Source organism: Lacerta agilis, chromosome 6 (genome assembly GCF_009819535.1).
Source record: "Lacerta agilis isolate rLacAgi1 chromosome 6, rLacAgi1.pri, whole genome shotgun sequence".
Taxonomy (NCBI): domain Eukaryota; kingdom Metazoa; phylum Chordata; class Lepidosauria; order Squamata; family Lacertidae; genus Lacerta; species Lacerta agilis.
The window spans coordinates 89,640,046-89,652,646 of record NC_046317.1 but is presented as its reverse complement, the minus strand read 5'-3'; the positions used below and the strand labels follow the sequence as shown (position 1 = coordinate 89,652,646).

The 12,601-nt window shown below is 48.0% G+C and overlaps 1 protein-coding gene across 1 annotated transcript in view; it reads left to right on the top strand.

The window, feature by feature from the left end:
* The window catches only part of LOC117049112 (tripartite motif-containing protein 54-like), a 33,010-nt gene extending 21,292 nt beyond the window's left edge, over positions 1 to 11,718 (top strand). Inside the window, exons 6-11 of the mRNA XM_033153769.1 lie at positions 2,970 to 2,992; positions 3,121 to 3,245; positions 4,477 to 4,733; positions 6,729 to 6,980; positions 9,759 to 9,880; positions 11,528 to 11,718. Coding sequence (XP_033009660.1) covers positions 2,970 to 2,992; positions 3,121 to 3,245; positions 4,477 to 4,733; positions 6,729 to 6,980; positions 9,759 to 9,863 — 762 coding nt within the window. The 3' untranslated portion in view covers positions 9,864 to 9,880; positions 11,528 to 11,718. The remainder of the gene's footprint in view (positions 1 to 2,969; positions 2,993 to 3,120; positions 3,246 to 4,476; positions 4,734 to 6,728; positions 6,981 to 9,758; positions 9,881 to 11,527) is intronic.
* The last annotated feature ends 883 nt before the right edge of the window (positions 11,719 to 12,601 follow it).

Below are 12,601 nucleotides of genomic sequence, written 5' to 3'. Positions count from 1 at the left end.
CCCACAAATAACCCGGAGATGCATTTTTAATAAAAGAACACATTCTACTAATGTAAAAACAAGTTGATTCCCGGACCGTCCGCGGATCGGATTTAGAAGGCGATTGAGCCGGATTTGGCCGCCAGGACTTAGTTTGCCTACACATGATGTAAGGAAACCATCTCCCTGAAAAACTGGATTTCTATGTGCAGGAAGAGTCTCTCTCTCTTTTGGTAGGCCAGCATGTCCTAGGAACATAGGAAACTGCCTTATATCGAGCCAGACCAGTTGAATATTGTCTACACTCCTTGGCAGCATCTCTCCAGTGTCTCAGAAAGGGGACATTCAGGAGACTTTTTGTTAATTGCCATGTTGTCGGGTGTAGCTGGACTTTTGGATCCATTCCAGTATTAAGACTCTAATAAGTTCTGAGATGGACCTGTGAAACTCGAGGCGATAGGAACAGCTCATCGGTATTGCCCCAGATTTGGCTGCTGGAGCAGTTTTCCTCCTGCAAGTGCAATGAACCTGATTTAATGAAACCCTAAGACTACAAGGGACGCGGGTGGCGCTGTGGGTTAAACCACAGAGCCTAGGGCTTGTCAATCAGAAGGTTGGTGGTTCAAAACCCCGCGATGGGGTGAGCTCCCATTGCTCGGTCCCAGTTCCTGCCAACCTAGCAGTTTGAAAGCACATCAAAGTGCAAGTAGATAAATAGGTACCACTCCGGTGGGAAGGTAAACAGCATTTCCATGCACTGCTCTGGTTCACCAGAAGCGGCTTAGTCATGCTGGCTACATGACCCGGAAGCTGGACGCCGGCTCCCTTGGCCAGTAACGCAAGATGAGTGCCGCAACCCCAGAGTCGTCCGCGACTGGACCTAATGGTCAGGGGTCCCTTTACCATTAAGACTGCATTTAGACTGGATGGCCCTTGTGGTCTCTTCCAACTCTATGATTCTAAGTAGCCCAAGGAAGCTGAATTGGGGGACCTGACCACAAACTTGACATGAGTCAACAGTGTGATGCAGCAGCTAAAAAAGCCAATGCAATTCTGGGCTGCATCAATAGGAGTATAGCGTCTAGATCAAGGGAGGTAATAGTACCACTATATTCCGCTCTGGTCAGACCTCACCTGGAAGACTGTGTCCAGTTCTGGGCACCACAGTTCAAGAAGGATACTGACAAGCTGGAACGTGTCCAGAGAAGGGCAACCAAAATGGTCAAAGGCCTGGAAACGATGCCTTATGAGGAACGGCTTAGGGAGCTGGGTATGTTTAGCCTGGAGAAGAGAAGGTTAAGGGGTGATATGATAGCCATGTTCAAATATATAAAAGGATGTCATATAGAGGAGAGTGAAAGGTTGTTTTCTGCTGCTCCAGAGAAGCGGACACGGGGCAATGGATTCAAACTACAAGAAAGAAGATTCCACCTAAACATTAGGAAGAACTTCCTGACAGTAAGAGCTGTTCGGCAGTGGAATTTGCTGCCAAGGAGTGTGGTGGAGTCTCCTTCCTTGGAGGTCTTTAAGCAGAGGCTTGACAGCCATCTGTCGGGAATGCTTTGATGGTGTTTCCTGCTTGGCAGGGGGTTGGACTGGATGGCCCTTGTGGTCTCTTCCAACTCTAGGATTCTATGATTCTATTCTATGATTACACAAACTAAGCCCATATTTGCAAGTTTTGCACGATTCCCTCCTCGTAGGAAGGCGCAAACAGCTATGGAGGGGAATGAAGCCATCCCTAGGCGACGAGTTAAAATCTTGCTCAGACCTTGGGGAAAAGCCGTAGCGCAGTGGTAGAACACACCCTTTGCCCAAATGCTCCCAGCTCCTTTCAACCCCAGCCAGCACAGCCAATGCTCAGAGATTATTTCACTGGATTGATTTCTTTCACCGATTTCATAGCCTGCCCCCCTTCCTCCCAAAGGGAGCTCAGGGTGACTCACAAGATCTTGCGTGTGGGTGTGGGGAAGAATCTTAGAACATTTCTTAGATTTGGAATCTAAAGCAGCAGCAATTAATATAGATAGCCTAGTTTTCCTTTGCGAAGGGGAAAGCAAGTCTCCCTAGGCTGGAGAGAGTTCGCTATGAGGGTTGGGGGGGGGGGAGAGCCTCACAGGTCTCCCCTCTGCCTGATGTAGACAATACAGAGTTAAATGGAGCAATGGTATGACTTGGGGGTGAGGCAACAGTATGAACCTATAGCTACAAAGGGCAGGATGGGACTCTGGCTCTGTGACAGCCCCTGCTTTCTCTGCAGGTAGTTACAGGAGTCCAGTCCAGCGCAGGATTTATGTGTAAACTAAACAAGCTATAGCTTAGGTCCCCACTCTCTTGGGGCCCCCCAAAAAAAATAAAGGAAAAAAAACCCACCTGGATGTACATGTCCAAAATTCAGTGGTACCTTGCGAATATTTTCGTCTAGCGGTTTTTTCATCTAGCGCAGCGGCAATGTAAACCGCGGTTTTCGCTAGATGAAAAAAAAAACCCCAAAAAATCGTCTTGCGAGGCAGCCCCATAGACTTTTTCATCTTGCGGGGCAGCCTCCCGCTAGACGAATGCCTTCGTCTAGCGAGTTTTTCGTCTAGTGAGGCATTCGTCTAGCTGGGCACCACTGTATATAAATCAAGGACTGCTAGGAATTGTTTCTTTTTGTTTTCCAATGTATTTCTTATCAAAAAAATTCTTGGTGCGGCAATAGCAAAATCCTGAAAGTGTGGCCAGGGAAAAAAAGTCTGAGAACCACTGGTGTGCTGATCTTGATGAACCCAGAGGTCTGCTTCAGCGAGCCAGGCACCTCTTTATGTTCATGTGCTCACTGGCCACCTCCTGAGATTTTGCCAGGTATTGTTAGTGATTGCAGTCAAGTGTTTTCTCGCGCAGAGTTGACTCACGGACGCAGAAATGAGGAATGGCTGCCTCTTGATTTCTCACCTGCTCTTAACAAATCCCGATTCTTTCCATTTTTCTCCTTTCTCCTCCCACATCAGAATGCCAAAGTTCTCATCCAGAAGTGAGTACCATTCCTTGCCTTATTGCCTCTGCATATCTACCCTCTTCCTCCCTCCCCTTCTCAAGTTTTGGGGTTTGAAAAGATGGAAGCTCTCCACCCGGGACCTGTGATTGCTTTCCCTCCTGCAGGATATCCGAAATGTCCCAGAGCTGCAAACCTGAGAAGCTGGAGTCGGGCTATGACAACATGGATCACTACACGGTCGATTTCAATGCGGAAGAACGACTTCTCTACCAGCTGGATTTTATCAAAGGTGGGGTGGGAAGCCCCCATTCAAGTTATTGAAGGATTTGAACCAGGATTTGATTGATTGATTGAGCAATTTTTTTTAATTATTAGCTCACTCTTCATTAAAAACAACCCCATGCGTTTATTTTTACTTAGTTAGTTCATAAAATTTATACACCACTTCATTATAACAAAATAATAATAATAAAGAGGTTTACAAAAAAAGAATAAAACAAAAAAACTTATCAGTAAACATGGTTTTTAAAAAGCTGTTTAAAACATTCCAAAATAATTAAGACCGATAAGCTAAAAACAGATTAAAACACATGCAAACATTCTATAGTGTGGTGTAGTGGTTGAGAGCGGTGGACTCATAATCTGGTGAACCGGGTTCGCTTCCCCACTCCTCCACATGCAGCTGCTGGGTGACCTTGGGCTAGTCACACTTCTCTGAAGTCTCTCAGCCCCACTCACGTCACAGAGTGTTTGTTGTGGGGGAGGAAGGGAAGGGAGAATGTGAGCCGCTTTGAGACTCCTTTGGGTAGTGATGAAGCGGGATATCAAATCTAAACTCCTCCTCTTCTTCTTCTACATATCTGGGTAAAAAAAGTGTTTTTTGGCAGGTGCATTAAAGAGTACAGTGGTACCTTGGTACTTGAACTTAATCCATTCCAGGAGTCCGTTTGATTCCCGAAACCGTTTGAAAACCAAGGCACAGCTTCCGATTGGCTGCAGGAATCGTTTGCAAACTGTAACACTTACTTCTGGGTTTGTGGCATTCAGGAGCCGATTGCTTTGGCAACTAAACCGTTTGGGAACCAAGGTTTGACTGTTCAGTGAAGCCCCGCATCAATAGGCAGGGAGTTCCAAGGTGAATATAAATCCTCAATACACAATAAAACCCAAGCACATGAAACCAGAAGCAGGGATGGATCAAGAGTTCCTAATCTGGACTCCAAAGTCCACTCTGGGATTTTAATGGAGCATGCGGATCCAGATATCTAAGTCCGCACAACACGTCATAAGCAGCCTTCAGATTGCGGGGGCTCATTTTGTGACCTCCAGAGGATGTTGAACAGCAGCTCCTGCCACCATGGCCAAGGGTCAGTGACGATGGCAGTTGCAGTCCAAGAGTGTTTGGGGTGTAGAGCATCGAGACAGGAGTAGGCTACCTTAGACAGAACTTCTGTGCAACCACTGTGTGGCATCATCGCCTTAACCTTCACGCTGCCTTTTTAACCCCCCCCCCTTTCTAGTTGAAGAAGAATCTGAGCCAATGGCAGAGGAAGATGGAGCCTCTGCCGAGGCTGAAGATGCTTTGGCAGAGTATGGGGCAGCAGCTGGTGAGGGACGAGAGGACTCTGAGGACTTCTTTGCTCCTCGAAAGGAAGAGCAGGCTCAAGGAAGAGCCCCAGTGACAAACGAGATGCTGAGCAGTGGGGTGAAAGCTACACCGCAGGCTGGGACAGAAGGCCTGGCTGGCAAAGAGGACAATTTATGGGGTGGCCAGCAGGTGAGATCCAGATCTAGTTTCCTTGAGTGCGAAGCGGGGCTGCTCACAGGAGGCAAGAAGGGGGACATGGGAGGTTCAGACTCCTCTGTCTCCTTGACCTACAGCATTTCTGCTTTTCTCATAAAGGGTTAGGATTAACAGAATGACTAGCTAGTTTTGTGGGAATGTAAAAGATAGTAGGGAAGGATATATTGAATAAGTATTATCCTTCCTTCACTCACACTAGTGAAGTGATGTAGCAGAGCAGATTCCCATCAATATAGCTTGAATCACTTAGTTAAGATTATTTCCTGGTGTCCCCTTTTGTTCCCTATTAAAAGAATAAAGACACCAGAGTCTTTCTGAGTAAAGCAACAAAAAGTTTACTCACATTTTCAGTTCACATTTTGATCCCTGAAAGGCAGGCTTTACTTAGCGGTTACACAACAAAGTGTGAGTTCATCTCATAGGGAAACTGAACTCATGTGCTGCTGTCTGAGAGCCAGCAGACAGCAACATTTACATTAAGACAACACTTGAAAAAGACAACTTCAAGACTGAGAAAATGGCTGCATGGCTCGTTTCTTTTGTGGAGTCAGCCAGAGCCACGCCTATCTCCCAGGTTACATGAAGGGAGAGGATGCTCCAGACTGGTGGAACAGGAAGTTATCCTGACTGGATGTCCCCCTGCCTGTGCCCACTCTAAGGAAATAAGGAATGTTGCATTTGACTGCACCAATGGATTACATCCCACAAGTTTTCCATGGCATTTTGTTCTGACATCTCAAGGTAGGGATAATGAACCAGTGCACCCCAGGTGTGGCCAAGTTATAGGCCCCACAACCTCTGACCATTAGCCATGTTGACTGGCACTGGTGGGGGTCCATCAACATTTGGAAGGACATATGTCCCCTAGCCCTTAGGTCAAGCTCATGTAACCAGACCCTCCTCTAATTACCCATGCCCCTAAAGTGAAGCAAGGACAGCTCCTGTACTGAATGAGCACACTCTGTCTTCCAGAAGCTTCAGAAAGCTTCTGAGTCCTTCCTTTACAGGGAAAGACCATCGTTCAGTGGCAGAGCATCTACTTCTGCAGAAGGTCCCCGGTTCAATCCCCGGCACCGCCAGGAACGACCGAGAGAGACCTTTCCTGCAGTCCTGGAGGACCACTCATTGTGGACAATACAAAACTAGATGGACCGGGGTTCATAAGATCTAAGGAGCATTGGAGGGCAGGGCTGTTACCTTCAGCTGTGCTCCACCTTCTGAAACCGAAGCAAAATCCAATTTCCGCTTTGAGGTGGTGGCCCAGTAGCAAACGTTCCAATCTCGAAAAAATGCCAGAGACCTCCTTACACAGAAGGAGCTTGAGTTAAGTTGCCCTCCACCCTTCCATCATCTTCCCATGGTGTCAATCCATTGGATTCCATGCCTTTGCATTACTGTCCCTTAGGACAGGTGTGGGGAATTTCAGGCCTGGGGGTCCAATGTGGCCCTATAGTCCTCTCTGTTTGGTCCTCAGAACTCCTCCCATGCCTCACCCCTCAATGACTCTGCTTCACATCCTGAGTATTTTTGCCTAGATGGAGGATAGGGGTATGTGGATGTGTGAGTGTGCATAGAAACCAGATAAACAAAAATAAACTTTTTTGCTCCACCCACTTTGCCTCTGGCCCCTTCCACCACTGCCACATGGCCCTTAGAACATTGGCCAGAAAACAACGTGACCCTCAAGCCAAAAATGGTTCCCCATGCCCATCTCACTCATTTGAAAGGAAACAGACCTGCATGACCGAATAAAAGAGGCAAATCATGGCATATACAGGCAATTATCACAATAATTCATTTTGTTTCCCTTTGAATTTTTAAAATAAGATGGCTAATGAGTAAAAATCGGACTTGTTTAATGTTGTGTAATTGTTTTTAAAGGTGTTGCAAAGTTTTTGAACTCTAGAGTTGGGCAGAAGCTTAGGTTTCATTGTAGCCTTTCATCTTCTCCTGATTTTTTTCTTTCAGAGTCTGCTGGATGGGGAGCTCCACCTGACTGGCTCCAGTCCCCCAGCAACCTTGCCAGAATGTGATTTACAGAGTAATGTTCTCAGCCAAGACATGGGGCAGCCCAAAGTGGATGGAGCCTCTGGCGAAACCTTCAGCACCATGGACAGCTCAGCAGAGACTGAGGAGAGCAGAGGCCTGGGCAGCGGTAGGGAATGTGAAGCTGGTCCTACAGCCCATCTCCTGAATGGGATGGCATCTGCCACCAGCCAGGTCAGTGGCATCACGAAGCTAGTCTTATTTGTGTTGGTTGTCATGTTGCCCAACGTTCTCTGCTCATTTTGTAGGGGCAGCCGTAAGCATTCTCAACTGGCAAGGCTCTCCTTTGGTGGGAGGAGTCTAATATGTAGCCAGGCTCAGAACTGTTGGTTCCTGTTCAACTGTGGACCTTCTACCATTCATCCTCATTGGATGTTCCCAGGTTCTAGTGTTACGAGAATGAGAGAGAGAGAGAGAGAGAGAGAGAGAGAGAGAGAGAGAGGGGGAGAGGGAAGTTTTCCTCTTTCTATATATGCACCAGACCTAAGCCTCTTCCACGTGCCTCTCCTCATCTCCCCACCTTGTCTTTCTTATAAAGTAAAATAAGCACCAAGATGCTTCAGTCTTTTCTCAGATGGGAATACACAGTTATTAGGAACATGGCAGCTGTTGCATTACAGAGTATAAAAAAAGAAGTAAACAAAGATGCATAACTGTTTCCTGAGTTTAATCTTCAGCCTATCCATGATCAGGCCTTTGGAAAATCTCGTTGTGGATTTTGACCTCACCCCTTCTCAAGGGGCAATTTTGTGCCACCCAAGGCCCTTTAGGCTCCATTCCGTTGCAAGATAGTTAATTCCTGCTTTAGCAGCCAGCACACTGCAGATGCAGCTGTGGCCGTGGGAAGGGTTAAATCAACCTTTTTGAGTTTGCAGCTCCCTTGACCAACTACATTCTTTCTGTGGCTCCCTGTGGGGCTCAGGAGCCCAGTTATGTCCCCCCTTGCCTGCAGAGCTGGCAGCCTCTCACCCTTTTTCAAATACCCTCCCTTGTGGAGTTTTCCCTCAGCGTCTTCTCCTCTCCCCTTTCCTTGGGAGTCCTCTGAGCAGCTGCAGCTGCTGCCCCTGGTCTCTGAGCTGCCCCCACTGCCCCATAGAGAGGTGCATCCTCACACTGTCCCACAGGGGTCTGGGAAGCACCCCCTGACCAGCCCCAGACACACTATTCACCTGGGAAGCTTGTAGCCAGGGCTGCTGCAACAAACAGCTGTACAAGCCTTTGGGAGGCAGAGATGCAAGAGGGCACCCAAGGAGGGAGGGAACGAAAGAGAGACAGAGGCCAGTGTTGCCTGCAGCACCCCTGACCACCATTCAAGGCACCCCAAGGTGCCACGGTACACTGTTTGAAAAGCACTGGGTTAAATGATCAAGCCACGGCTTGGCTGCCACAAAGCGAGTGCAAAGCAGCCTTGCTTCTGAAAATAGCTCTCTCTTCTCTCTCCCTCCAGCAGGCATTGTTCGGTTGGGCATTTATTTGGCTGTTTTATTTTAGCAACAGGGAGCAGGTGTCCTAGAATGGTGCCCACAATTGCATGCTTGGCGGGGGCCCTTCTGCTCCTCCAGACCCCATTTAGAGTTAAACCTTGATGCGTCTCGCAGCGATGATTGAACTCTTCCTTCCTTTTGCTTGCTTCAAAGAGCTGCCTGGGCCGCCTGGCCTTGCAACGGACTCTTGGCGAGTCTATTCTTAGCTTCTCTTGTTCTGTCCTTCCTCTCTTAACAATACCTCAAGTATGAGCCACACGTTTCATCTGTGAGAGCTTTCACTGAGGTAGGAGCTAGGGCTAAGAGGGAGAAGAGAGGAGCTCAGTTTCTGGAGGTGCTTGCACATGGGTTGATGGGCCCAGAGGATGGTGCCGGGTGTCGTTTGATGCATGTTACCTGCATGACGTGTATCAAAGAGTGGGAAGAATGCTGTTGCCTTCAGGTCCTGTTTGTGGGTTCCCATAGGCATCTGGTTGGCAGCTGTGTGAACTGGATGCTGGACTAGATGGCCTGATCCAGCAGCCAGGCTCTTCTTTCCAAGCACAATTCAAAGTGTTGGTGCTGACCTTTAAAGCCCTAAACGGCCTCGGTCCTGTATACCTGAAGGAGCGTCTCCACCCCCATCATTCAGCCCGGACACTGAGATCCAGAGCCGAGGGCCTTCTGTCAGTTCCCTCACTGCGAGAAGCAAAACTACAGGGAACCAGGCAGGGGGCCTTCTCGGTAGTGGCGCCCGCCCTGTGGAACTCCCTCCCATCAGAAGTCAAGGGAATAAACAACTACCTGACATTCAGAAAATACCTGAAGGCAGCCCTGTCTAGGGAAGTTTTTAAACTGTGATATTTTAAATGTATTTTAATGTTTGGTGGAAGCCGCCCAGAGTGGCTGGGGAGACCCAGCCAGATGGGCGGGGTACAAATAATAAATTATTATTATTATTATTATTATTATTATACCTGAAGGAGTGTCTCCACCCCCATCGTTCAGCCCGGAAACTGAGGTCCAAGCTCCTAGGGCCTTCTGGTGGTTCCCTCACTGTGAGAAGTGAGGTTACAGGGAACAGAGGGCCTTCTCAGTAGTGGTGCCCATGCTGTGGAATGCCCTCCCATCAGATGTCAAGGAAATAAGCAACTATCTGATTTTTAGAAGACATCTAAAGGCAGCCCTGTTTAGGAAAGTTTTTAATGACTGATGTTCTGTTGCCTTTTTAATATTCTGTTGGGAGCCTCCCAGAGTGGCTGGGGAAACTCAGCCAGATGGGCATGGTAATAATAATAATAATAATAATAATAATAATAATAATAATAATAATAATAATTTATTAGTATTAGTATTATTATGGTTTCTATGTACTCTGCATGCATTGGTTGCCTCTATGTTCTTAGAAGCGCACTCTCCAAAACTCTCTTCCTCTATCCTTGTCCGTTGAGGCTGCTTTTCACTCCCTGAATCCCCCTCCTTTCCCCAGGCTCCTGCATCCAGTCCCACCGCTGAGAGATGGAGAAGCGAGGAGATTACTGAACCTCTCCTCAGCAGCTTCTTCAACCCAACTACCCTTTGGCTACACGATTAAGGAGAGTTAGTGCAGAGGTGAGGACGGAACCGCAGGAGTCTCGCTCCACGCTGGTAGTTTCCATGCTTTCTGCCGTGCAGTTGCTAAAATACAGGAAGGGAGCTTGGAAGGGAGGCCATCAGATCGGACTCTCCTCCAGCAACACAAACGCAACAGAGAAAGGGAAACAGCCAACGTGGTGTAGTGGATAAGAGCGGTAGACTGATAATGTGGTGAACCGGGTTCGCGTCTCCGCTCCTCCACATGCAGCTGCTGGGTGACCTTGGGCTAGTCACACTTCTCTGAAGTCTCTCAGCCCCACTCACCTCACAGAGTGTTTGTTGTGGGGGAGGAAGGGAAAGGAGAATGTTAGCCGCTTTGAGACTCCTTCGGGTAGTGATAAAGCGGGATATCAAATCCAAACTCTTCTTCTTCTTCTTCTTCTTCTTCTTCTTCTTCTTCTTCTTCTTCTTCTTCTTCTTCTTCTTCTTCTTCTTCTTCCTGAACAAGAATGGCCGAAGCCTTAAGTCAGGGGTGGGCAGAAGGTCAACTGGGATTTGCTGGCTGAACGTCTGAGTGATTTGAAGTCGATCCCAGTTCATTTCTGGTTCTAAGAACAAATTGTTTATTGCATCATTTATATTCCACCTTTTCCTCCAATGAGCTCAAGGTGGTGTGCATGGTTCTTCCCCCCCCCCATCCCAACAACAGCCCTGTGAGGTAGGTTAGGCTGAGAGGCACTGATTGGCCAAGGTCACTCAGCAAGGCTCATGGGTGAGTGGGGATTTGAACCCTGGTCTCCCAGGTCCTAGTCCAGCACCCTGACAACTACACCATTCTTGGGCTCAAAAAAATTTCTGCAGCTTCTGCCATCAAAACTTGGCTTTGATGGGAGCATCTCTGGATTTGAGTGAAAGCAACGTCAGTGCCAAAAGCTTGAAGTCTTCCCACCATAAGATCACAACACCCATGATCCAGTGTCTCTGAATGTTGCTGTGAGCCTGCATGGCAGTATCAGGGGACCTCTTTCTGTCTGGCATTCTGAGACCTCCCCGCTGCCATCTCTGCAGAATGTGTGTAATATCTGGAGGATTGTGAATTGATGGTTGTGTCAATGGAAGGAGTGAAGGAATCTGGAGCTGGGTTGTGGAAACCTCAGCTTAAGGGAACCAAATGTGGCCCCTCAGGGCTTCTTTGGCCCCCTGAGGCTCTTCCTGGGTCATGCTTCATCCCGGGCCATGGCCTTGCTCTGCCTTCTCCTCGAGAGATTTTGGCTATGAGAATGACATTTGTTTGTTGGGGTGGAAGGTGGAGAGATGCATGGGGATGTAGAAACATCTGGCTTTTGCATGGCTAGAATGTAGCTTCCTGCATGAAGTAAGAGGCATATCTCTTGCTATGCCTGTTTTCACCTCTGGCCCTTTCCTGCACTAGCATGCGGCCCCTGGAAGGGAATGTGGCCCTTGAAAAATGTTCCCCACCCCTGCTCTGGATAGTGAATGAAGCTATTGCAGATGGATCCATTTTGGACTGGCCAAAATCCAGACTAGGGTCTGAGCCAGAGCACAGATGCTTAAAATCCACTGCCTGACCCCCTCTCCACCTCGAGGTTTTCCATATGCTCCCTTGCATCCTGATACATGTTCTCCTGGTGTTTGATCTCCTGGTGTTTTCTTAACCATCAGGTCCAACTGCACCCTTCAAGAGAATCTGCCGCTCAGCACATCGGTTGCCCTAACCCACTCTATTGTGCATGATCAGCAAGGAGGGAGACGCAGAGCTCAAGCAAGTGAGCCAGACCACATACTCAGAAGGACAGCACCCCCCTGGCACTCCTCGGCATTCCCATTTCCTCTCCTTTGACTGTCACCCCCCCCCAACCACATTCTCACCGTATTCTCTTCCACTTTGGCGCTTTCCAAAGAGGAGTATTAAATTGAGGATGATGCAAAGTGCATTCCCACCGGTTGAATTTGTTTAGAACCTGTGATTTGCAGGGGTCGAAGGCCCCGCCTGTGTTTGACCCCAGCTTTAGAAGGAAGTAGCCTTATTAAAAAATAAAGTTTATTCCGGACACTTCAGTGTACACCCTCCGGTTGGGTGGTTGCTTTAGTAATCCATTGGAGACCGAGAGATAACAACATCTGTACATGACTAAATCAGCCAGGTCACATTTGGATCAGGAGGTATGAACTGCTGGGTACTGGCAAGAGAAGCCACAATGTGTTTGGCACTCTGAACAGACACACACACACACACGTTTTGCCATGATCACATCCTCATGATCCCAAAGCTGTAGAAAAGTTACAAGACATGCTTATAGCACCCCCCGCAAGAACACTCAATAAGCTGTACATTTTTGGCAGGATTTAATCACAGGGTTGAGGATGGACAGTTTAAGGACCTCTGCTTCTAGCTGAGTTCCAGCACAGGAAAGATTCTCCCCCCCACCCCCACCCCCACCCCCACCCCCACTGTATCTGAAATATATAAAAAAATGACCTCCTTCCTTATCAGGAAAGAATAGGAGACTAGATTCCCCCTGACTCTTGCTCAAAGATCTGCTTGCAGAACCACTGTGGCTTTTCAGTTCTTAAAAATTTCTGCACGGACCTCTGCAGGTTTCCTGCCTTTGGAACAAGGACTTCAAATTTTGTGCTGTACCTGCGAATGCAACGCTAGGAAAAAACAACAACCCTGCATGATGTTTTAGGAGAGCATTTTCACTCATGTTTGAAGCCTGTTAGCCTTGCCCAACT